The sequence below is a fragment of the Bidens hawaiensis genome, unplaced genomic scaffold (assembly GCF_021521415.1).
Source record: "Bidens hawaiensis isolate Kalapana, Puna unplaced genomic scaffold, B.hawaiensis_p1.1 tig00011819_1, whole genome shotgun sequence".
In the NCBI taxonomy this organism is placed as follows: domain Eukaryota; kingdom Viridiplantae; phylum Streptophyta; class Magnoliopsida; order Asterales; family Asteraceae; genus Bidens; species Bidens hawaiensis.
In genome coordinates, this window is record NW_027491940.1 from 23,463 (window position 1) to 49,380 (window position 25,918).

At 35.5% G+C, this 25,918-nt stretch overlaps 3 protein-coding genes across 4 annotated transcripts; 2 read left to right on the forward strand and 1 right to left on the reverse strand.

The window, feature by feature from the left end:
• Positions 1 to 5,934: 5,934 nt before the first annotated feature.
• On the reverse strand, positions 5,935 to 16,213 carry LOC143539150 (transmembrane emp24 domain-containing protein p24delta9-like). Of its 2 annotated transcripts, none has more exons than XM_077032551.1 (4): positions 16,003 to 16,213; positions 14,518 to 14,730; positions 14,279 to 14,355; positions 5,935 to 6,221 (listed from the first exon to the last, which is right to left on the reverse strand). In XM_077032551.1, the coding sequence occupies exons 1-4, from the start codon at positions 16,210 to 16,212 to the stop codon at positions 6,077 to 6,079; spliced, it is 645 nt and encodes a 214-aa protein (XP_076888666.1). In that variant the 5' UTR covers position 16,213; the 3' UTR covers positions 5,935 to 6,076. The 2 variants fall into 2 exon arrangements, with proteins under 2 accessions (XP_076888666.1, XP_076888667.1); XM_077032552.1 differs by having other exon boundaries at positions 14,518 to 14,712; positions 15,994 to 16,213.
• On the forward strand, positions 11,397 to 13,949 carry LOC143539183 (threonine synthase, chloroplastic-like). Its single transcript, XM_077032575.1, has 3 exons — positions 11,397 to 11,463; positions 12,603 to 13,525; positions 13,932 to 13,949. Exons 1-3 carry the CDS (start codon positions 11,397 to 11,399, stop codon positions 13,947 to 13,949), a joined length of 1,008 nt encoding a protein of 335 aa, XP_076888690.1.
• A 2,567-nt stretch (positions 16,214 to 18,780) lies between the features above and the next one.
• On the forward strand, positions 18,781 to 20,779 carry LOC143539147 (putative WRKY transcription factor 53). The gene is made up of 4 exons (XM_077032547.1): positions 18,781 to 18,836; positions 19,263 to 19,418; positions 20,005 to 20,136; positions 20,215 to 20,779. Exons 1-4 carry the CDS (start codon positions 18,781 to 18,783, stop codon positions 20,672 to 20,674), a joined length of 804 nt encoding a protein of 267 aa, XP_076888662.1. The 3' UTR covers positions 20,675 to 20,779.
• The last annotated feature ends 5,139 nt before the right edge of the window (positions 20,780 to 25,918 follow it).

Sequence of the window (25,918 nt, forward strand, 5' to 3'; positions counted from 1 at the left end):
GGTTTTGTTCGATGACTGAGATCTTCACGGGTAACTTGAAGAGGAGGATGAAGTGTTGACAATTATGGTCCTATTATTATTATTATTATTATTATTATTATTATTATTATTTTACTTTTTAGATAGACAACTTTTTTATGTTTTAACCCGTGTTTTAAAAACCGATTCAAGCCGGTCGGTTGAACCGGTTAAACCGGAGTTTGTATAGCAGACCGGTATTTTGAGTTCGGTATTTTTGGCCGGTTTGCTAGAACATCGTATCGACGGTTTTTGTCTAAAATACCGCTTTTTACCGGCAAATCAGTTTTATGTCCGCAAAATTTTTTTTGATATTTGAGGCTCATATTTTTTCAAAATTAGTTTTAACCCAACAATTAACATTCAAACGTGTAAAACTTAGGACTATTTAAAAAAATAAGTTTTTTTTGTATTATTTTTTAATATGGATTAACTTTTAAATTATTTTTTGTTATGAAATCATTTACTTTTGGATAATTTTTGGATTGAAGTTACATTTATAGGAAATTATAAGGTAAACTATTCAACCGGTTGAACCTTCCGCTATAACCCGGTTCAACCGGTTATACCATTTTTAGCTCAATCCGGTACAAGTAAAATACCGGTTTTTAAAACATTGATTTTAACCGGGCCGACACTGGCTTCATAGTTTGGATTGGGCGTTCCCTGGAAACCTGTGTTTGCTGCCACTTGACAATCGTACCATCACAAGAGTAGAACCCGCTAGCGTAAAACATGGTGGAATTAAAACTCGGGTGGGATCGGGATTCAAGCTGGACAACCTTGCATAAGGCCTGGCTTAAACCATCATTGGTGTAATCCACCAATGACGGAGGTTGTTTTTGTTGTAACTTTCAATTTTGATTATTTGGAGAGAACAGCTTAAGCCTCATATACTGGTCATTTAGTTATCGAGCTTGAACACGAGCTTTGTATGAAAAGATTGGTTATGTTCATCAAGCCTAACGAATCTAGTAATTTTTTAACACTTTAAAACTTGCATGTATCAATTTCACACTGCAAGGTTGAGCTCGAGCTAAGATTTAGGTCATTTAAGCAACTACACATGAGCCGAGCTAATAATTAAAAATGTATATAGTTTAATTAATAAAATAATAAACAAGGCAAACTCGAGCTTGAAAGCACGACTCACCGGCGAAGGTAATAGCATCATGAAGGGTTTGCGGGTTGCGACTCATCACCGAGTCGCGGATTTGCATAGGTAAACCGCCGACATACTTGTCAATAGCCCTTTCGAGGGGAGTGACCAAGTGAGGAACCAAGAGACTAAGCTCGTGAAAGCGGTTGGAGTTGGTGGAGTTGTCACCACTCTCTTGCTTGAGTTCCCAAAATTCGGATTCGAGTTTTTTTGAAGTTCATGTTTTGGGCAAAACTTTTTCATCATGACTTCTTTGAGCTTGGTCATGAGTAGGCCATAGCTACTTCCGCTCCATGGGTGAAATTCTCGCTATTCCACCAAGTGCGGGCGGTATTCTCAAACATGCTAGAGGCATACGTGGTCTTTTTAAGTTCGGGGCACTCACAAATAGTAAACACACTTTCCATTTTCTCGAACCATTGTAACAAAGTGGTGGCACAATTCGTATCAAAGAATTGGGATGGGTTGGCACTAGTGAAGTTTTTCAAAGCGAAAGGTATAGGGTTGGGTGTGGTTTAAGTAACGGTGGGTTGGGTGGCTTGGATTTGAGTTATGAGTCCGGGAATCACAAAGGCGATTTCTTTTGCTACCAATGCGGCCATCCGACGATCGGAGCTCGGCTTGCGTAGTTGGCGACGGATTGGAGGCATTCTAAAATAATAAAAGAGAAATGGTATAAGTTTGGGGTAATTGATATAAGTATGAGGGAAAAAGAGTAAATGTAGGGTTTAATGAGTGTGAATCCTAGAGTTATGAGAATGAGAATGTTAGTAAAAACCATTTTATACTTGCATCAAAAGATAAAAATGTATATATATTTATAAGTTTCAAACTTTTGCCATTCAAAAATTGGAGGTTTTGAGATTTTGAAATTTATATATATAGTCGGGAAAATCGTACATGAAATCACCAGGGTTTGATATCCCGACAAATAAAGTTGTATAAAATAATAGGTGGAGTCGAACATACGCACGTACCACCGCGTCTTAATTATGTTGTTGTGACTCAAATAACGATAATAACATATAATAAAAACGGAGATACAAAGAGTTGTTAAAAACAACTTGTATTTTTAACACCAAAAAATATAAGGAGGCAACCGGAACGCTTGCATTCGACAACTTAAAGTATTGACATATATAACACGATTTGTAGGCCTAGAAAACGCACACTATAATTCAACCATCCCAGGTAAGTATATCACCTTCGATTCTTGGAATCTTTTTGTCAAATGGTCGTTTCATAGTGTTTCGCTTTCCATGATGGCTACAAACCCGATATAAATGCAACCTTTAAGGAGATCTTAAATAACGGGATCCAAATTAAGTTTGTGATCCATAAAATACAATATAAAAACTAATATTTTTGCGTTTTAAGGTAAGGATACCTTGGAATACTATGAGCGTGTGTGCATGTGTATATTTTGAAGATTAAATGAAATGAATAAGCAATTAAATGTATAAGTGTAATGAACAATCAAGTAGGGTAACACGTATAAGGACCCTAAAGCAAAACTATACTAGGCCGTTACGTCTAACCACCTATCTTATAATTTTGGCTCTGATACCAATCTGTAACACCCCGACCAAAGGCGGCGGAACATGCCGGGGTGAAACGGATTGCCCAAGAACACAAGACACTATTAAAGTGACAATATTTAATCAACTCATTAATTTCATTCAATCACCAAAGTAACACATATTGTTCATACAAATAACATCAAAACATAAGAAATAGATATTGTTCATTCTTCTAATAACCTAGCGGTATCAAAATAGAATGACGTCTTCAAACTCCAACTCAAGTAATAATCAAATCTGTAACATGCATAAAATAACATTTGTCAACACGTATGTTGGTGAGCAATTTCATAGTTTTGAGTATATATAATATAAGCGAAATCCACAAACGTATATGAGACTATAAATAAAAGCATCAATCATGGTATATAAAACATATGTAAATGAGGACGGACGGTGTGAACCCTCGGGTGGGCAAAAGTGAAATTGCACTAATTTTGACGTTATTTTACTAATCTCGTGAAAATAACGTTAAAAGTGACGGACGGTTAATCAGGCATCATGTAGTGGCGTTGATAGCCGAAAGACAAGGGTACATGCACCGATCAGCCGGTGTCCCGATGATTGAGTGCTATGTGCCTTATGTCCAAGGCTTGATGCAAAACTACTATCGAGCCGGGGGTCTCACCGAAAGCAGCCTCTCTATCCTTATAGGGTAGATGTAAGGCTGTCTACATCTTACCCTCCTCAGACCCTACCATAGCTTTGCTATTGGTGGGATATACTGAGTACGATGATGATGATGATGATGTAAATGAGGATCCTTTATAATCGGTAAGAATACCGACACACTTGGATAATGAGGCCCTATTCTACTAGCACAAGGCTAAGTAGTTAGGGGAGCGTATGATCATACTTAATGAGGCTCAACAACAACATAAAAATAAACACTCGCGCACGTAAAGCATATGAGACATATAACACACAATAGAGCAAGTATTCTAGCATCATATACCCTAAAGTTTGTGGTTTGAGAAATGAGTATAATATAAATCATTTTTGTTTGAATAAGTATGCATGTTACCCCCAAAAGATAAAAGTGAAAACGGGGGATCAAATGTACTCACGTTAACTAAGTAACTTGAAAGATTGATTCGTGAATAATCAGAGATCGGGTTTAACGAGCAAGACCTAGATTAAACGGGTCTTAAGTTAGTAGGTAGTCTTGGAAGGGTTTAAAATAAAATATGACAAGTAAAGTAAATAAATGAAGTTTATGGTTTAAAAATGTAAATACTTGGGAAATTAAAGACATGTTCTAAAAAGTAAGTTTACTCGAAACCGGGTCTTGGTATTTCATTCATAATTATTACTCAACCTATGTTAAGTAACTTATGTGGGTTATAATGCACTAATGCAAGACCCTTTGGGTATATGAACACCAAAACAAGGTTTTAATCGAGTGTTCGGATTTGTTAACTTGGGTCTAGATAATTAACTAAACTCAAAGTTAACTTTCCAAAATGTTTTGAGATAACTCAATAAAATCGAAAGACTTAACCAAGTATATAGTTCTATTATGAAGAACCTTAACGTCCGTTAAGTGTGTATTTGGTATCACCGGTCCAAGCTTGTTATAAGATCAAGTTGGATACCGACACACCAAGTAAGTTGATAAAATACTTAAAATTAGTTTAAAATATATTCTTGAAGAAAAGATGAGTTTCGATGGCCAAAAACACACTTGTGTGTCTTAGGCAAGTGAACTCGGTTTAGTTCGGTTTTGGTTCGGTCCTTGACTCGGAATGATACCGAGGATGGTTGCCACATGCCCAAATACCATAGAACTATCAAAATGGTTTTAGAAGTTACAAGGTTCAAATCTTTCATAAACATGTTTATTTAACTATTTTAAACAAAACTAGTAAACAAAACTATTTAAAACAAAAGCTAGTAAACAAGAGTTCGGTCTTGATTCGGGTCTAATCTCGGGATGAAACCGAGACTAGTGACTTCATACCCAACACCATGGAACTCTTTAAACATGAATTAAAACTAAACTACTTACAATATAAACAAAAGCATTAAAGGGAAATAGTATAAACAAGACTAGTAAACAAGAGTTTGGTCTTGGTTCGGTCTTGATTCGGGTCTAATCTCGGGATAAAACCGAGACTAATGACTTTATAACCAATACCATGAAACTCTTTAAACATGAATTAAAACTAAACTACTTACAATATAAACAAAAGCATTAAAGGGAAATAGTATAAACAAGACTAGTAAACAAGAGTTTGGTCTTGGTTCGGTCTTGATTCGGGTCTAATCTCGGGATAAAACCGAGACTAGTGACTTCATAACCAATACCATGAAACTCTTTAAACATGAATTAAAAGCTAAACTACTTACAATATGAACAAGACTAGGAAAACATTAAAGGAAAATAGTATAAACAAGAACTACAAAGAGTTCTCCATGTAGCCTTGCCTTGTAGCATATCACCTCCCGAAGAAGATGAAAGCCGAAGGAAACAAGGGGTGCATATTATATATATGTTGTGCCACAAGATGTGAATTAATAAGTAACAAACAAAAATTAAAGAAGGTTATTGCTTGATTATTAAGAACCTTAGAGGTTAGAGATATGAACTTTATTTGGGAGAGAAAGAAGATGAATGAGCAAAGAATAATGAAGAGGATGGGGTTGTTTATATAGGAAAGGAGTCAAACTTGTTTTATATCAATACTTGCATGTGTTTTTTTTAAAAAATGTTTAAATAATACAATCTAGTAACATATCCAAAAGGTAAGAGATGATTATGAAACATAAAAATCCAACATTTTATATTAGCGAAAGATTTGGTTTACAAATCGGGTCGGGTTTTGATACAAATACAAATACAAAAAAGATCGAAAATGACTAATGTTACAACAAATATACTATGATGAAGACCAAAGATAAACGTTGAAAACTTTCTTGACGAAATCACAAACTCTGCTTTGTAATGAGTTCCATAATTATGGTTGACGATGAGATTGTCGAATCGATGGACCGAGCAGTTGTTTTGGCGTCAGGAGAACTCTAGGTATGACAAAAGTAAATGACGATAATTAGAACTCAATTGGGGGTGTTTGGGTGAGCTTTTAAAACTTGCTTATTTGATGTGATTGCTATTGAATTAGACATATACATATATTTTTAACACATTGGTATCCTTAATTTAGAATATTCTCATATTAGTACCTTAACTTATATGAAAATTTAATGTGTTTTTTGGAATTTAAATAAAAAGCTATGATGCTATATATCTTCGGCGTTCAACCATCGGTATAACTAACGTATACGAATTATAATCCATCGGTATAACTAACGATCGATATTAGATTAGCTTCTTCTTTTCAAAGAAAGATTTCAAGTGCCAAACTTGAATACCCGTGACCGATAAGCATATAAAAAGTGAGAGCAAACTCAACCATGCTATTCTTGAATTTGTTTGTTTATTAAGCTCTTGCATCTCTCTTTCCCTGCAATAAACATGTCTATAAAATTTAGTTAATAATATTTTTTCGATGACGTGTCAACATGTTACTGGTCCATAAAGACAAGACTACCCTTGTTGAGGTGACATCATTTGAGAAAAATTAAAGTAAAACCTGAAAACATTTCATTCACCGATAACGAAATTAAACTCGTTTTACATGATGAAATTTGAGAAATTCTTATTAAGTCATGCATGTAAATCAAACATGTACGTTATGAGTTGTAATGTAGATTTTACATCGAATTATAAATTTCAATCTAGTCATTTAAAAAACAAACATTATGCAAGAGATTACTGGGGTTGCATCCCATCTAAAGACAACTCCAAATTATTAAAATGAGCCATCCATACCTTCTTAATCATGTAACATGTAATAATGTGACAACCAATAAATACAACATAACCTAGTCGTTCACCATCTCACCACTCACTCTTTTAGAGCATGAAGAATGTCTTTTGCTCTATGTATGCTATCGTGAATACGGCGAGCCTCGTTTACGATATATATTCATCATGTCTAATTTAAACCAGTTTTGGAATTAGTTTTTGAATTCTTTTTTAATATAAAACTTGTGAGAAATTTATTTCTTTTATAAAATTATTACTATTAAATCATAATAATAATGCTTTTATATAGAATACTTAGATTTTTAATAAGACTTTGATTTTCGGATACTTTTATTGTCCTGCTGTAAACAACTTTATCACTATCACTTGACTATTTAACTTTTCATAAACATTTAAAAACCACATAAAATGTAAAAAATTTAAATTGATTATAATTGTATAGTAAACAAATGAAAGAGTTTGGACATATATACGAAAATTTTAAATTTATTATAATTGTAGAGTAAACAAATGAATTAGTTTGGATATATCTAACATAATAATATTTAAAAACAGTTAGGATAACCCATTAAATTAGTGTTACATTTATTCTAGGTTTATGACTCCTAGTTATGATCAAACACTTGCTATATATACCCCTTTCACCATCACCATTTTACATATCTATCTTTCTCAATAAATCTTAAGAGTTAAAAAGATGTCGAACATTTGCAAGAAAGTAGTTCTTTTGCTGTTGTTACTCTTCCCTCTGCTTATCGCCGCTGCCTCCACTAATTCGCTAGAAACCGCTAACATCGCCATCTTGAACCCGAAGCACATACATCATCCTTACTTAAAGTCGCACTTGGTCCATACTCGTCGGCTACTACTACCACAACTGTCGTTGTTGCCGGAAGAAATCGATCCAAGATATGGAGTTGCAAAAAGATTAGTCCCTCCTGGACCAAACCCAATTCACCACTGAAAGCTTCAAGTTCCCATTGCATTGATCCAGAAATTATAATTAGATTGTTTATTTCCCTTTATTTAGTCGTGATGTTTTTATATTATTGCTGATTTTTAGTTATTGGTATTAAGCTTGTGAATTTTCATTAGTCCTATTAAATATATATGTTTTTTTAAGCCGACTTCAATTACTAAATAGGTTTTACAATTTATACGTAAGAATATCTCAATATTTTGCGCGGTTAATTTTAGTAAAAAAATAAAATTTACGTTCAAACCGAACCATAGTTTTGACTAATGAACTGATCAACTTACTAATATTAAAACTGTTGGAAATAATCCAATTTCGTTAGTTTATTATAGTTTAGATATTCAAGATTCAAGATACAAGATAAATTCCTACTTTAAAAAGACATTGTTATTTGTTACGGTAGGTAAAATATTCCAATTGTGTTCTGTAAATAAGTTAAGAATTCCAACTGCAATTCAATTTTCAAATGTTAGAATTTAAAATGCCAAAACAAACGAACAAACAAAAGTATCATTTATAAATATAAACGTGAAAATTAACATGCATAACACTCCGAGACCATAGACCCAATCCTCGGTACGCACACGCGGTAACCTCCGAAGTAAGTGACCAGAATGAACAGAAGCAATGGAACTAGAGATTGAAGCACTTAAAAGTATTGACACTTGGTAATTGGCCTCAAGACTAGATGGACTAAAATATGACACGTAAGTGGGTCTATAGCCTCCGTGTAGCGGGGGGGGGGGGGGGGTTTGAGACGTAGCAAAATAACCTTTAGGTCATGGGTCCGAATCCGATCCTAAGCGTCAATCCCCTTGCCACTGGGTGAGGGTGATTTCCCTCTCACATGTTAGGCCTAGGCCAGTTTGCATGTCTAGAACTACTCGTTTTGGCACAATAATGTCTTGTGTCACAAAACACGAATCTTCACTTTATTATTCCCAAGCCATTAGCGTCTACACTACAAAAACCGACAAAAATAAACTAGAATTCTGAAATCAACAACAAGAATCCGAACATAGAAAACCCATACCATCAACATAATGACTTTACACTTAAAGACTTTAAAAGAACAAGCGATTTGTCATTGTCACAAATACACTATGATAAAGACCAAAGATAAGCGTTGAAAACTCTCTAGACGAAATCACAAACTCTGCTCCGTAATAAGTTCCATAATTGTGATAATCGTCAATTTCAGGTTAACTCCGTTAACTCAACTCCGTCAATTCAAACTTAAGATCATTGAATCTATAACCCACACTTCATTACATTTAAACTAGGGTTTAAATGACGCTTAACACTTACTACATGTGTAGTCTTTCGGGAATTGCACCGAAACGCAAACGAGTTGACGCAAACGATTGGTGAATAAACAAAAAACGTCAAAACAGTAATTATGTGATAATTATGTGTTAGACTTATGTGTTGTGTGATAACATCGTTATAAACACTAACTCAAGATGTAAACAAGTTTGTTTAAGCTAGATAAGTAATACTTAGAAGTTGAGGGGCCAAAGTGTAACATAGTATTATTATAAATAATAATAATAATAAACCCTAACTCATTCTTTTCTCCCCCCCACAATCCCGATCGGACTTCTCCCTTGGCTCCCTTGGCTGCCGCCACTTATACACACACATACAACCAAGAATTCAAGCCTTTGATTGAAGATTAAGGTGCTAGGAAGGTATAAACGACTATCCTATGCATCCTTTATACTTAATTTTGATGTTTAATGGGTTAATTGAAAACCCTAGAGGCCGATTTTATGTGTGTATGTAGTTCTTATGATTGTTGTTGATTTGTTGATGATTTGATAACTAGAATGGATATTGTTACATGTTAATTGCTTGTGTCTTTGATTTGAGTTCAAACAAAAACCCTAATCATGTATGTAATGTATAATTGATGTGCATGAGTAGTGATTATGGAGTCTAGAGTGTTATATGAATGAATGATGGTCCATAGATAGTTAATATGTTGAGTTTGGATGCAAACAGTTTCTGGACAGATTGTATTATTGATGTTTAATTGACTGTAACGAAGTGTAAATGTGAAAATTGGTTGATATTATTGATACTACAGTAAACTAGGTTGAGTCTAGTTTCTAAAGAATATAAACTTGTAATTTTTGGACAAGTAAAGGTTAACTTTTATGATTTTACAAAAACGTTGTGCAAAGCTGAGCTGTTAGACCTGCTGTTAGGTTGTTTTGTAAATGTTATATCTCATGAACTACGAGACCAATTGGGTTGGTTCCACTTCTGTAAGTTGACTCATTGAGTTAGGAACCTAACCCAAGTGGTCTCGCATTTATTGGATTTTTCGTTTAACGGGAATTTCAAATAACATTCTGTTGCGCATGAATTTGACTGTTATGAGTTTGCTGTAATAATTTGATGATTGTGAGAAACCTATGTGGAATAAAAATATAATAAAATATGCTCTGGAAACCTAAGACATATATGCTTTTGTGATGATTTTTGGTAAATTAATTGTGATGCTATGATCGGTGAGATAGTACAATATTTCAAGTAGGATTTCTGTCTCGGTGAAACTAGCTGTTGAATTTGGTGAAAATGCATGAAACATGATACTTGCTATATAATTGATATGTTTTGACCAAATTACCCTTGCGGGGAATAATTGCTAATTGATTGTCATGATTTGACCAAATTGCCCTCATGGGGAATAATTGCTAGCTAATTGTTATGTGTTGACCAAATTGCCCTTACGGGGAGTAATTGCTAGTGATGTACTTTATGAATACATGACACGTAAATAATTGCTTACACATGTAACGTATCACAAATACCTTTGTTAAAGTCACACACGATTCACAAACGAAACACGAAACATGTTATGTTCATAGGTATTATGTGCCGGGTCTAGAGACTCGATAATATTCCGACACTTAGAAAAATCTCTTTGTTGTTTTAGAACGCTAGAAAGAGTTTTTCTGTGACGCGCATCTTGGTGAATTATTTTGGGAATACTTCGCAAACAGTGAGTTTCACTTTCCCCTTTTAAACTTTTTAAACGCTTTTCACTTGGGGGGGGGGGGGGATAACATACTCCGAAAACGCATTTAAGATTTTGTTAATATAGATTATATATCACTTGTAAAGACTAAGTGGCAAACGCAATAACTAAAGTCCTTCATTCACATCGAACCGTTTAATATTGGATAATAGCGAGTTATTGTTGAGTAGTACTACTGGGTTTGACAAACCCCACCCAACGCTAAACTCGACTGGAGGTCGAGTGGGTGTAATCTTGGCTAAACACATACCATGGTCTGGATGACCTGGTGGCAAGGCAAATGATAAACAGTCAGCTTCGGTGTCGAACACTTAGTGATACTTGTTTTATAGGCTAGCTACCTATAGATATATAATTGACATAACACTTTCTGGTAACGCAAAACGCTGTAACGCAAAACCCTGTAACGCAAAACGCTGAACGCAAACGCTAAACGCTTTATTTTATATAAACTTGTGAACTCACCAACCTTGTGTTGACACTTTTAGTATGTTATTCTCAGGTAGCCGATGCGGGCGCGCGGTTTAGGAACATGCATTGCTTGAAACACTTTTAACTATGCAAACTTATTTTTAACTGTTATCATTGGGTTTTAAGTCGTCCTGCGTGACGTAACATTGTTTTCTATGGTTTTACGCTTCCGCATTTAATTACTCGTAAACGTTTTCATGGTTTTGAAACTTTGTGGTTTGATTATAACTAATGATTCCGATCCTGTTAGTTCACACCCTCTGACGGTAAAACTCCGTTAGTGGATTTTGAGGGTGTGACAATAATTCTAGTTGACGATGAGGTTATCAAATGGATGGAACGAGAAATTGTTTTGGCGTCAGGAGAACTCGAGATATGACCAAAGTAAATGACGATAATTAGAACTCAACTGGGGGTGTTTGGGTGAGCTTCTAAAACTTGCTTATATGCTGTGACTGCTTGCTATTGAATTAGACATATACATATATTTCTTAACACGTTGGTAGCTTTAAAAATTTTCTATCATATTAGTTAACTTATATGAAAATTTAATGTGGTTTTTGGAATTTAAATAAAAAGCTATGATGCTATATATCTTTGGTCTTCAACCGTCGGTACAACTAACGTATATGAATTATAATCCATCGGTATAACTAACGATCGATATCAGATGAGCTTCTTCTTTTCTTGAACCATGCTATTCTTGAATTTGTCAGTTTATTAAGCTCTTGCATCTCTCTTTCCCTACAATAAACATGTACATAAATTAAGTTAATAATATTTTTTCGATGACGTGTAGGGCTGCCATAACATGTCGGACATGACACGATAAGACACGACACGATAAAACACGATGACCTGTTGCTAAACACGAACATGATAACTAATCGTGTCATTTTTTCCAAACACGGACACGAACATGTTTAGTAACAGGTTAACCTGTTAAGACCTGTTAAGGGACCTGTTTAAAGACACAACGTATTTGAGCATAATAATACACGTGTAACGAAACCAAAATTTCCAAAATGAGCATAATAGTCTTAATTAATAGATAATTCATAACGTATTTGAAACAAAAAACCACAAATTCATAACATACTTGAAACAAAAGACGACAAATCCATAACATACTTGAAACGAAAAACCATAAAGTAAATCACAACATCCATAAAAAATATAATATCGGGTTCAGACGGGCATTAATGAAATGTCGTTTGTAAGTATGACTTTAGGTTAAGACTTTAGGAGTGTATATATATTTATTTTTTTTAGGACTATTGGTTTTTATTGGTCCCAAGTATTTCATTTTTGCCGGCGCTGGTCCCAACTATCACTTTAACTGCCAACGGTCCCAACTTTCACACATGTGTCTGCCACCAGTCCACGACTAACCGAGTACTAACTCCGTTATGTTTTAGATGACGTGTCCATCCTACGTGTTAAAAAACCTTGACGTGGCTGCCTGCGTGTATATTAATAACAAAAAACCCTTCTCCTCCTTGAATATATAATAATATCAGCAGATGACAATCGATCGATATCTCCAATCGATCGAGAACCCAATCGATCAAGAACAACCCAATCGATCGTCTACCGCTCACGCTCCGGCGGCTTACTCGACGTCCAAGACGACATTGAAGCGTTAAAAGCCTTCGACGGATCCTACTGGAAGTCTTTATTCGATTCACGCATCGGCAAGACCACTTGGCCATACGGGTCGAGTGTCTGGTCCAAAAAAGAATGGGTCTTGCCCGAGATCGATTCCGACGATATCGTATCGGCTTTCGAAGGTAATTCGAATATGTTCTGGGCCGAAAGGTTTGGGAAACAGCATTTGGGTATGAATGATTTGTGGGTTAAGCATTGCGGGATTAGTCACACGGGTAGTTTTAAGGATTTGGGTATGACTGTGTTAGTTAGTCAGGTTAATCGTTTGCGTAAAATGAACCGGCCCGTTGTCGGGGTGGGCTGCGCGTCGACCGGGGACACGTCAGCCGCGTTGTCGGCCTACTGCGCGTCCGCAGGTATTCCGAGTATTGTTTTCTTGCCTGCGAACAAGATTTCCATGGCGCAGTTGGTTCAGCCGATTGCGAATGGGGCGTTTGTGTTGAGTCTTGATACGGATTTCGATGGGTGTATGCAGTTGGTTAGGGAGGTTACGTCTGAGTTACCGATTTATTTAGCGAATTCGTTGAATAGTTTGAGGTTAGAGGGGCAAAAGACTGCTGCGATCGAGATCTTGCAGCAGTTTGACTGGGAGGTGCCGGATTGGGTTATTGTTCCCGGGGGTAATTTGGGGAATATTTACGCGTTTTATAAAGGGTTTCATATGTGTAAAGAGTTGGGGTTGGTTGATAGGATTCCGAGGCTCGTGTGTGCGCAGGCTGCTGGGTTGTTCTTGATCGATTGGGTTCTCGATCGATTGAAGATATCGATTTGGGGATTTGTATTAAATTGTCATCTGCTGATATTATTATATATTCAAGGAGGAGAAGGGTTTTTTGTTATTAATATACACGCAGGCAGCCACGTCAATGTTTTTTAACACGTAGGATGGACACGTCATCTAAAACATAACGGAGTTAGTACTCGGTTAGTCGTGGACTGGTGGCAGACACATGTGTGAAAGTTGGGACCAGCGCTGGCAAAAATGAAATACTTGGGACCAATAAAAACCAATAGTCCTTTTTTTTAATATAAAAATCTACACATGTTACTAACAGGTTAACTGGTCTTTAACCTGTTAGGACACGAATTTAAAGATGTCTTAAACAGGTCGACCTGTTTAAGACACGGAACATGTTAAACTCAAACTCAAACATGTTAAAACCCGTGTAGTGGCATGTTAACAGGTTCGTGTCATAAATTGACAGCCCTAATGACGTGTCAATATGTTACTGGTCCATAAAGACAAGAATACCCTTGTTGAGGTGACATCATTTTATGTGTCAAAAAAAAATTTGTTTGTAAAGAGTTGTTACTAAACCAGTCTGTTGCATACTTCCATAAAACACATACAATTTTGTTCAGTTAGGGGCATTTTCGTCATTTTACCATTTACGACCCGTTTTCAGCTGAGATTATATATTAATGAAGTAGAATCAAAATGTTGACAATTCATAATACTACAAGCAAAAGACCAAAATTAGAGATGGACAATTTTGCCCCTGCAAGATTATGAATATTTTGGTTAACTAACCTTTCTCGGAGATAAAACATTTCTTCGTGAATCAAAGTAATCGTATCCGCAAGTTTCTTAAGCTCATATTCCATTGCCTGAAGTATAATCAAAGTAAAAAAAATCAAAAACGAAAATATGAAATACAATTGCCTTCTGTTCCGATGTAATTACTACTTTTCAGTTTAAAATAAATACAGACATTATAAAAAAATAATAAAATAAAAAATAAAAAAAGAAAGATGTGTAAATATGCTTACATCTACTGAACCTTTTTTGGCAACATTGGACCAATCTTTAGCAGCAACACCAGGCTTCCAATCGAATTCAACCGATATTTTAACTGGCGGTTGATGATCGACTACAGTAAAACAAGCCAAGTAATCTCCAGCCTCAACAGCCTGAAACGCAAATTGACCCGACTGCACGTTTTCAGACAAGTAATAATAGTTCTCCTCATAAAATCTAGTCACCTGCAATATATAATAACATTAACCAATGCAACATATAATAACAAGCATGTTTGTCTTCGTTCGTTTAACTTTATCCAGACAGACGATCAAGCATGAGCAACTAAATGAACGGTGTTTCTTGGCCGTGTTTGTTTGTTAAGAAAATGAGTGTGTACATAGTACATGTCCGTTTGTTAATAATATTAATGAAAGGTTCACAGACGAATTCGATTAATTGAACATAGATGAACAAACATAACTAAGCAACCACCGATAAAAAGTGAACGTGAACATAACGAATTCGATTGACTGTCTTCGACACTTTTGGATCCCTAGCTCCCGAGGCGATTCGCTTCTTGGAGCGGGTGCAGAAGGTGGTCCACAGTGACTCGCAAAGCCCGAGGAACCAAGGATTTATATTTAGTAGAATAGGCTTTGCGATTCTAAAGGGGATAGCGGCGCAGCTTGTTGCTCGCTTACCCATTATCCAGATGTAGCTCGGTTTCTCAAACTTGGTGTTGTATGTGCAGCTCTATCGATTGCCAAAATATATATATATGTAAATAAAATTATAAAAGTAGAAAAAATTGTAATTGGCGATTTTGAAATTTTATGAGCATGTGATATTTTAATATTATAAAACTAGACTAAATTGCAACGGTTTATTACTAGTTTAAGAAAAGGTGACTAAATTGTAGTGGGCCTTAAAATTAAACAAAAATAAAATATAAATAAAATCATAAAACTAGAATAAATTGTAACGGGCGATTTTTAAATTTTATGAATATGTGATATTTTAATATTATAAAACTAGACTAAATTGCAACGGCTGATTATTATTAAAAAAGGTGACTAAATTGTAGCGGGCCTTAAAAATTAAAGCAAATGCATAAATTAGCGAACTTTGATACACGTAAACTAATGAAAATAGAGAAAAATAAGTTAATACTTGTGTTCATTTACGTTCGTTTAACTAAACAAACACCAATAAAAAGTGAACGTGAACATAAAAAAATAAAAATAAAGCAAAAGTAAAATAAAATAAAATAAAATAAAAAAATCATAAAATTAGAATAAATTGTAATTGGCTATATTTAAATAATATGAACATGTGATATTTTATTATTATAAAACCAGACTAAATTGCAACGGTTGATTTTCTTTTATTTAAGAAAAGGTGACTAAATTGTAGTGGGCCTTAAAAATTAAAACAAATGCATAAACTAATGAAAATAAAGAAACATAAGTTGATATTTGTGTTCATGTATGTTCGTTTAACTAAACTGAATTAACCTTGACGGTAATTTTGTGAGATTCCGGTAATGGCTGCCCTTCGTTAGGATTAACGACGGAATAGTGACCAGCGGTCATCGAATTGATCTTGATATCTTCTGCTACACATTTAGAGTGACCAGATTCGAGCTCGAATCGAAATGATTGAACATTTGGAGATAAAACCCATAAATTTGTTACCATGCAGATGATGAATATTTGAAGATTCATTGTTAGAACATAGAGAGCTTGATATGTGGAAGATGAGTGAATTGGATTTCAGTTGGAGTTTGTTTGTGTTTCTTGGTTACTTATATTGTTGTTGGTGAACTTTCATTCTCGTTTAGTTGTCGAGAACAAACTTGAGTCTTGTATAAAAATCGTTAAAATCTAGAGGCTTCACGAAAACTGTGGACCTCAGAACTTGACACATGACTGAAGCGTTGGATTTTAGGGGTTTTGTCTGATAGCCGGACCCATCAGCAGACCACTTATTTTGTGACACATGGCAAATTTTAAATAAAATGTTTACACATGCGTATTCTAAGGGGAATCCGGAAACGTCTAAAACCTAAAGGTTTAGCTTTTAGTATGAGAGAAAACGTATGAGCCAAAGAAGCTCCATTAGGCTTAGACGGCTCAAACGCTAGCTACACTTTTTTAGACGTTTCTGTATGGTTTTTAGATTTTTTCCTTTCTGTTTTTTTTTTTATATTCTAAATTTATTTTTGGCCGCTTCATACGTTTCTTAGCCGTTTTCGTACGATCTTTAGACGCTCTTGTACCAATTTTAGACGCTTTGTACGATTTTTAAATGTTTCCGTACCATGGGTGAAGCATCTAAAAATAGTATGAAGCGTCTAAAAAAGGTGCGAAAACATCTAAGCCTAATGGAGCGTCTAGAGCTCAGACATTTCCTCTCATACTAGATGCTTCATATGCATATTTAGACGTTAATAGAAAACAGGCTTTAGATGTTACCCATAGATGTGTAAACGCCTCCTCAGAAATATACCATGTGTTATGAAATAAGTGGGTCATTGGTAGGCCCGACTATAAGATAAAGCCACTAAATTTAGACGTTTCATTCGTTTATCAAGTCCGTAGGTCCTCAATTTTCATAAAGCCTCTAGGTTTTATAGACCTTTCATGTTTATTTTGGTAAATTGTTATGTTATCATGATCATTTTGATGATTTTCCTTTTTATTATATCTTATGGACAAAAAAAAAACAAATTTACTCCAATTTAAATTATATAAAATATGTCAAGGTCCATAAAAATCTCAAATGTATAAGTGCAAGTGTGTAAGTGCAACCATCATTGTCACGAAAAGAAAACGGTTTATTTGCCTAAAATTTGAAATAACACAAACAAACACGGAACGAAGACACTATATAATAACCAGTGTTACAAAAATTCTGAATAGGTCCGATTAATTCTTGATTAATCGCTACTGTCCACTTAACTGTTTACTTTTAGGCTAATCGGTCAATGGTTAAATCCGGCCAAAATCAGGATTAATCGAACCTAATCGGCATTTTCTGATGAGTATCTACCAAAATCGGCGGTTTCCAGCGAGATTCCGGCCAAATCATCGGTTTCTGACAAGTTTCTAGCAAAAACTAGCGATTTCCTACGAGATTCCAGCCAATTTTCGGACAAAACATGTTTGTGTATGTATAAAACTGAAAATTACATATACAAATGTGTGTGTATATAGAAAATTGAAAATTATACATGAACGTCCAATCTGATTAAGCTCGATTAATTCTGATTAATTGTTAGCCCCCACCTCACCGTCTGAGTAGCAACTAGTTTTAAGTTTCCTTTTTATTTTTTCAAAGGGTTTTTATTATAACGAACTAACAATAGTTAGAAAAAGAAATTACGTGACAGATTTTTGATCCACTCGATCCAACTGACATTACCTATTTTATCTCTATTCATTAAACATGAAAACGAGTAACTAACAGTATAGTTGAAATTGATTCATGTCGGGTCGGACTGTGTCACGCAATGATAAGATTACTTTCAAATGCATGATAAAAATTACATTAATTGTCATAAAAATCTACAACGAAATTTACATGTTTACAATTTAAGTGACTTGCCGCATAGGTTGTTGTACTTTGTGAATAAGGAATTGTACTCTGTCTATCGTGCTTATGTAGGTTTTGTTGGGCGACGCGTGTTACTTGCCTTTTCACCTCTTTTGTTACTTTTCCCTGTTGCAGAAGTCTTTTGCTTTCCATCACTTGAAGGAGCTTCATCGGAGAACCGTTTTCCATCCGACTTCAGTTTTGAATGGGTCACCTGGCTGCACCGTATCGGTTCTTAAATTTTATTTCTTTTTGTTTTTGTTTTTGTTTTTGTTTTTGTTTTTTGTTTTACTTTCGGTACCGTGACACACATAACGGAAACCGAACGAATTCATGTAGACTCGCAACCTCAACGACCGGGACCGGCAACGCTCAGGTTTTACGAACGCCTGATTTTACCAACCAACTTCACCTCATCGGTCCACCTCATTTTTTAGTTTTTTTTTTCCGGTTGTTACCTTCGGTAGTGTAATGAAAGTAACCGAAATCGACCAAACTCGTCTCAAGTTACCACTTCAAAGCTCGAAATTAGCAACGCTTGGGTTTTACCACCGCCCTGGTTTACCAACCAAAGAAACGTCGAATATTTAATTTTTTATATGTTAATCTTTTTATTTGTTAATTTGACGAATTTATTTTTCGGGTTTAACGCTCAAGTTTTTCCGACGGTTTTTATACCTTAACGAGCGTAACCGATAATGTCTGAATTCGCGTCGAGCCACCATCTTAACGCTCGGGTTTTACCAACAATCGGGTCTCAACGTTCGAGGATCACAACATTTTGCTTTTTTTCTTTTTTACTTCCGGTAGCGTAATTAAAATACATTGAATCCCGACTTTTTATTTGTTTTAGTTCCAGTATCATAACGAACGTGACGAAAACCGACCAGATTCGCATAGACTCACTTCATTTCTTGTGAATAGTACCCCACGTGTTAGAAATTCTATGAATAAAGTAAGTTGACCTGGAATTGGCCCAAAGGGTCATCCATGTTGTATACTAAATTCCCACTCGGTTTCTTTAGTAAACTTTTTGACTAAATACCAAAACATTCACACAATTCAAACTTCCTAATTCCCGTATATATACACACCATCCTGCTTCCATCTTAATATCATTCAACCTCCTGCTTCTAGAACTGTACCAAGACAATCAACATGGATAGTAGTCCTTGTGTAGTTGTGTTTATGATGAGAAGACAGCTGTCGTTCATGAGCTTACTCAACAGCTAAAGGCCAATCTCCATTCGCATGAAGCGAGAGACACCTTAATACAAAAGATCTTACCTTCGTACGATAATGCTCTTTTCGCTCTCCAATCAGGTTCCTCTTCAGGGCAGCTACTGAGTCTGCCCGAATCATCGACTTCTTTTGGGAGCCCAGGAAGTGAAAAATACATGCTTGAGCAACCTGTTTCCCTAAAAAAGGTATTTTGAATTTTTGATGCATGTTATTGATTTTCTGTTCCCAATTAAAATTATGTGAATGTCATCATTATCGTACTCAGTATATCCCATCGATAGCAAAGCTATGGTAGGGTCTGAGGAGGGTAAGATTTAGACAGTCTTACCTCTACCCTTTAGGAATAGAGAGACAGCTTTCGGTGAGACCCCATCTCGATAGTAGTTTTGCATCAAGCCTTGGACATAAGGCACATAACACTCAACCATCGGGACACCGCCGATTGGTGAATGCACCCTTGTCTTTAGGCCATCAACGCCACCACATGATGCATGATTAACCTTCCGCCACTTTTAACGTTATTTTCACGAGATTAGTAAAATAGCGTCAAAATTAGTGCAATTTCACTTTTGCCCACCCGAGGGTCCACACGTATATAAATTATATGTGTGCACTGCAAGTAGGGCGTATGAATGTACAAGTTCTAAATATTAATTAGTTTTTTTTTTGCATGTGAATAGAAAAGGGTCTACAACATGGGATGATCAAGTTATAGCATACAGTGACTATGGGTTAGATGGTGATATTAATAATGACGGCTTTAGTTGGAGGAAGTATGGGCAGAAAGACATCCAGGGTGCTAACTTTCCTAGGTAAAGTCTTATTATGTTACTTGATGTTTGACAACAAAACATTCTTTAACGTTTATTTTTATTATGTACGTCTTGCAGAAGTTACTATAGATGCTCATACCGTGACGTAAAGAAATGTTTTGCAACAAAACTAGTGCAGAGAAGTGATGGATACCCCAAAGTATTTGACATCAAGTACAAAGGGAAGCACACCTGCAGCCATGGTGCCCAATCGGCTTCACCACCACCACCGTCACTACCTTCAACTGAAAAACATGAAATAATGCCAACCTACCACCAACTATCACAACCAAGTCCGGGTGAGACACTCTCAAAACCAGGAGCTAACACCTTGGATTTGGGCGATGACAAAAACACTTCATTTTCCTTCCCTTCAGAAGCATCTAGTGTTATGGATCATTTTCCAAATTTTTATGATGATGAATTATTGCCGATTTTTTCACCACCGTTTATCTCCCCCGTTACACTTGAAACAAATATTTTCAGAGAGTGGGAAGATGCATACAATGATTTTGAATTTAATAACTATCTCTTTTAAGAGGTTATGTTGATCAGTTCCTCATGATGATAATGGAAAAACATGTATAATATGATAAACTTATTATTATATAAGTACCTGTTACAGCAGAGAGAACAGTTACCGCAATAGGAAAGGATGTAGACGTCATAATTAACGCCAGCTTGGTCGAGTTCTCCTTTGGGATGTATAGTTGATGATTGTAATTAGGGTTTATGGTAAAACCGATTTATAGAGAGAGTGAGCACACAAATTTTTGTTAGTTTGTGTGACTAATTTATGATGCTAAATTAATCTCTTCCTTATATACACCCAAGGGAAAACCGTTTATTAGCTGGTAAGAGTAATATGACCCATCAACAATTACCAAACTAGTATATAATATGGCCATATTTTGATCAATTATTATATAAATAATTATAATGATCATATATAAATAAATACATATTATTCTATTTATTCTTACACTCTCCAACTTGACTGAGTAATCATTAGTGAATATAATAACCCGAAAAAATGTGATAGATCATGATAAATCTTATTCAGTTAGATACGGTAGATTCAAATGGGATAATGGGATACAAAAAGAGTTGACTGGTGAGCCGTATGAGGTAGGAAATTCACAAGTACGGTTCTAAGGGAAGGAATTACCCCACCAATTCCGACCGAGGAGAACATGTCATTCTCCAGGGGGTTATGAAATTGTGGAGGCTTGGTTTGACCAAGCCGCTGAGTATTGGAAACAAGCTATAGCACTTATTCCTGGTAATTATATTGAAGCTCATAATTGTTTGAAGATCAATAGACGTTTCAAATAGAAGATCAGATATTTTCTTTATTTTAGTTATGATTTAGAAATTTTTATTTTGGTATAATGATTTTTTGTTGGCCCCTCGGTCAAATAAAATAGATCGTTCATTTGGAAAGAATCAATAAAAGAATTTCTCTATATCCCTTCTAAGCGATCTATTTCGTATGGTATTTTGTAGGACTAAAGAATATATGGATAGCTTACAAAATATAATTTTTCTTGTCGTTCTTTTTTTCTTTAAAAAAGACTATTAAAACTAATTAAAAAGGCTTCGAATCACTATGAATATATCAAAATTTCTTAGTAATAATTAATGTCTGCTCATGGGATTTGGAAAAGAGTACTATTACTCTTTCTAAATCTAAATCTAAAAAACATGAAATAGTTCCGGCTAAGAACTTTTAATTGATATCTGAAATAGACTAGGTTGCAAAAAAAAGGAGTTTTTGTATCAATTTAAAGAAATGTTTTTATAAGATCCAAAAGGTCCGTTGAGCGCCTCCTGGCTATGTCATAATAGATCCGAACACTTGCCTCGGATCGACTTCCAGATCATAATTGCTCTAGTGAATAACTAAAGAAAATAGATAGGTGGGGGATAGAAAACTAGAAGAGAAAGAAACTAATTATAAAAACATCAATATAATAGAAATATCTCTTCGAGATTCACTAATTATTTGACTATTGGCGGGTCTCTTTGTATGTGTTGTCCGGAAAGAGGAGGACTCAATGATTATTCGTTCGCCGGAACCAGAAGTAAAAAATTTTGATAGATAAGGATCACCTAAAAACTTCATTCAAGGAATGGGCTAGACCGGGTCATTTCTCAAGAACAATAGCTAAAGGCCCTGAAACTACCACTTGGATCTAGAACCTACATGTTGATGCTCACGATTTCGATAGCCATACCAGTGATTTGGAGGAGATCTCTCAAAAAGTCTTTAGTGCGCATTTCATTCAAATCTCCATAATCTTCCTTTGGCTGAGCGGCTTGTATTTCCACGGTGCTCGTTTTTCCAATTATGAAGCATGGCTAAGAGATCCGACTCACATTGGGCCTAGTGCCCAGGGTGTTTGGGTGATAGTGGGACAAGAAATCTTAAATGGTGATGTCGGCGGGGGCTTTCGAGGAATACAAATAACCTCTATTTTTTTTTCCAGATATGGCGAGCATTTGGAATAACTAGTGAATTACCGAACAATACAATACACAAATTACCGACAAATAACCTATAAAAACGTATAATAACGTCCTCAACATCATTACCGAAAAATTGCCTCATATCCCATGATTCACACCAAACAATACACAAAAGATGTACGGAGTCATACCATCGGGTATAACTCGTTCTGATCCCATGCGCGCAACATCCCAAAATACCGACGCGAAGAAAACTAAAATGGTCATAACTTGACCATACGAACTCCGATTCGAGCAAATCACGTATCCACGAACTCATCTCTACATGGCGGACCTTAGAAAATTACTATCACGGTCTACCTCCACAGCTTTCAGAACCCAAAACAGCCCACTGATTCGTTCGGTTTTTGACACGCTAACAGTCGAATAGCTCGAAACCATATCAAACGAACTCCTTTTGGGGCAAATAATATATCCACACGTTCGTCTCACCGAGCCCCACAAGAGCCACCAGTTCCCGCCTCCGGAAACTGCCGCCACCATCACCGGAAAACCAAACAATCCCACGGAAAACTGAACCGTCAGCCGGAATACCGGAATACGAACCCTTTCTTGTTTTGCTCATAACTTGGTCATACGAACTCAAAATCAAGTAAATAATATATCCTTGCGACTGTGTCGCCGAGCACTACCACCCTGTACCAGATCCGCCGCCATACACCGTCGGAACCGTCGCAGGTGACGCAAACAGTTGCCGGGTTTCTTGCCTCCTTCACCAGAATCTTGTTTTGATCGAACCCTTCCTCATCCAAGCATCCCCACACTCCATGCCACCCATTAAAACCGAAAAATTGACAAAACCACTTACTCGCACCACCTCTGCCATACATCATCTTTTCCTGCTCTCCTTCTTGGCCGTCAAGCATTCACAAATGAATGATCTAGGGTTTCTTTTCCTAGGTGTTACTTCTCCAAGTTCTAACTTTGGTCCATCTAGTTCTCATACCGACTCCTTTCTCCCGAAGTTTCACTAATAATCTTCTGTGTAATTACAACTGGGTCCCCTCAAGTCAATTAAAACATATGCATTGCATTTAAAATCACATTCTGTCATATTTGATAAAATCTCATTTAACTCTTCAAAACACGTAGACAACAATGATCGAGGTCTTACAAGTGATTCCATATCCCAAGATTTTACGGGCGTTACATGGTAGGCGATTACCAAAGACTCTACTTGGTACTTAAATGTGACTTATAATTTCAGGATAACCTAAAGCTGTAACTACAAAAACAAACAAAATATAATTATAACGGTAATTAGTGGTAAGAGACATGCCCTTCCTATGTGAAGACATATGTTTGATTTTCATTTGGGCTGGTTCGAAGGATATCTTGGCGAATGGACGAATCAAGGCTTTAATCTCGGGTTCGAACCCGACTGGGGGCGAGGGTTTACGGATTCCATCACATTAGGGGATACGGTCTCACGACAATCGAGGAGTCAACCTTGGACATGACCCCGAAAAGATAGGTTTACACGTAAGATCATTTGCCGTTAAAAAACAAAATGACAATCCAGATAGTGAAAACTATAATAAATGTTGCCGTTAAAAAACAAAATGACAATCCAGATAGTGAAAACTATAATAAATGTTATCATCCAACTTTGCCTACGTACCTTTTGCATGAGCAGTTGTTCGCTACCATTTACACGTTGCCCAGATGATAAGAACTCTTTAGTAATTCTTCATAGTTTTCGCCATTGATCTCCGGCTGGTAGCCACGCAATGGAGTATAGATTGTGATCCATCATTCGGCCTGTTTCGGGTACGGATCAGCCAGAGAACGATTGATCATGTTTGTGAAAAAATTCTTCGGCCATTTTGGGTGATGAAACTACTATAGTTGTTCTACTTCCGACTTAAGTGACATTAAAGGACCGTAAGTTTAGAGAGTGCGGCTAGAGTGCGGTGGGGTTTGTTGCTAAGTTTTAAGAGGTTTTCTATGATCGGAAAAAAGTAAGGACCCGGTGGAAGCCGCGGGTTGCCACGACCGTAGATGGTGTATACATAGATGAAAGTTAAAAGTGAAGGTAGCATGAACAAGAATGTTGCATTATCCATAGTTGCCACTTGCCTACTTGAATGTTATTTGTGATTTTGGTATGTTTTTGCAATGAAATTGGAAGGTGTTTTAACTTTGTCATAGTGAGAATATTATGTGACACTAGTTGACATTGATGTGACGTCTACTGTGGTTGAAATTATTATCTTGGTGATTAAAGTTGCACTCACATAGTCACACTATGTTAAGCGTACATCACATTCACAAACTTATTGATTGATGTTTTTCTTTACTGTCTTCATTTATTGAATCCTATTTATTTTGATTTCAAGTGATCATATATTATTATCATTTGTATTATTTCATCACAAGATTTTCTTTAAAATGGATTGTTTGTTGTTTAGATCATATCTAGTTAATAACATGAATTATTTTATATTGTTTGTAGGTAAAGGATATACCATTTACTGTTAAAGTCCGAAGAACACTATGTTAGTTTTTTTGTTTATCCTTTGCTAGTATATATTTTGTTACGCTTGTTGAATTATTATTAGTTTTTTGCAGAAGAAAGTTTGTAGAAAGTTTAGGTATAATGAAGATTTAAAAATGTTATTGTGGTTTTATGAATATTATTTCAGTGTTGTGTGACTATTACTTAAATTTCGATGTTGAAGACCTCTTTTAAGTTTAAAAAATCGGTTTATTTAAATTTCAGTTTATTTTAACAGTCTATAGAAGTTAAAAAACAAACAGTTTTCTTCTTACAGACTGCAGACATTTTACCTCTAAAAAACAATAGCAACTTAAACAATTCATGTTAACATAATAAATTAACATACTATATATTGTAATGGCTAAAAGTCAGAATTTTTTGTAGCGACAACAATAAAAGGAATATAATAAATTTCGTTGTCTAGCAAATCAACTCATGAGAATTATAAAATATCAAAAAGTCACACAATATTCCCTAGTCATATATACGGCCAACATATTGAAATTTGAAAATATTAGATTTTAATATTTTTCCAATTATACCCTACTTTATGAGCAACAAATTCACTTGAAATATTTTCCTATTCTCTTTCTTCTATCATTTTTATCATATTATATACTCGATAATTGAATATTTGAATATTTGATGCTCCTTATGAGAAAGAGGTTGTGAGGTCTTTCAATGTTAAATCATTATAGGTTGCGCTAGAGACTTCTGATTATATGATGACACAACAATTGTTAAGTAGCTATG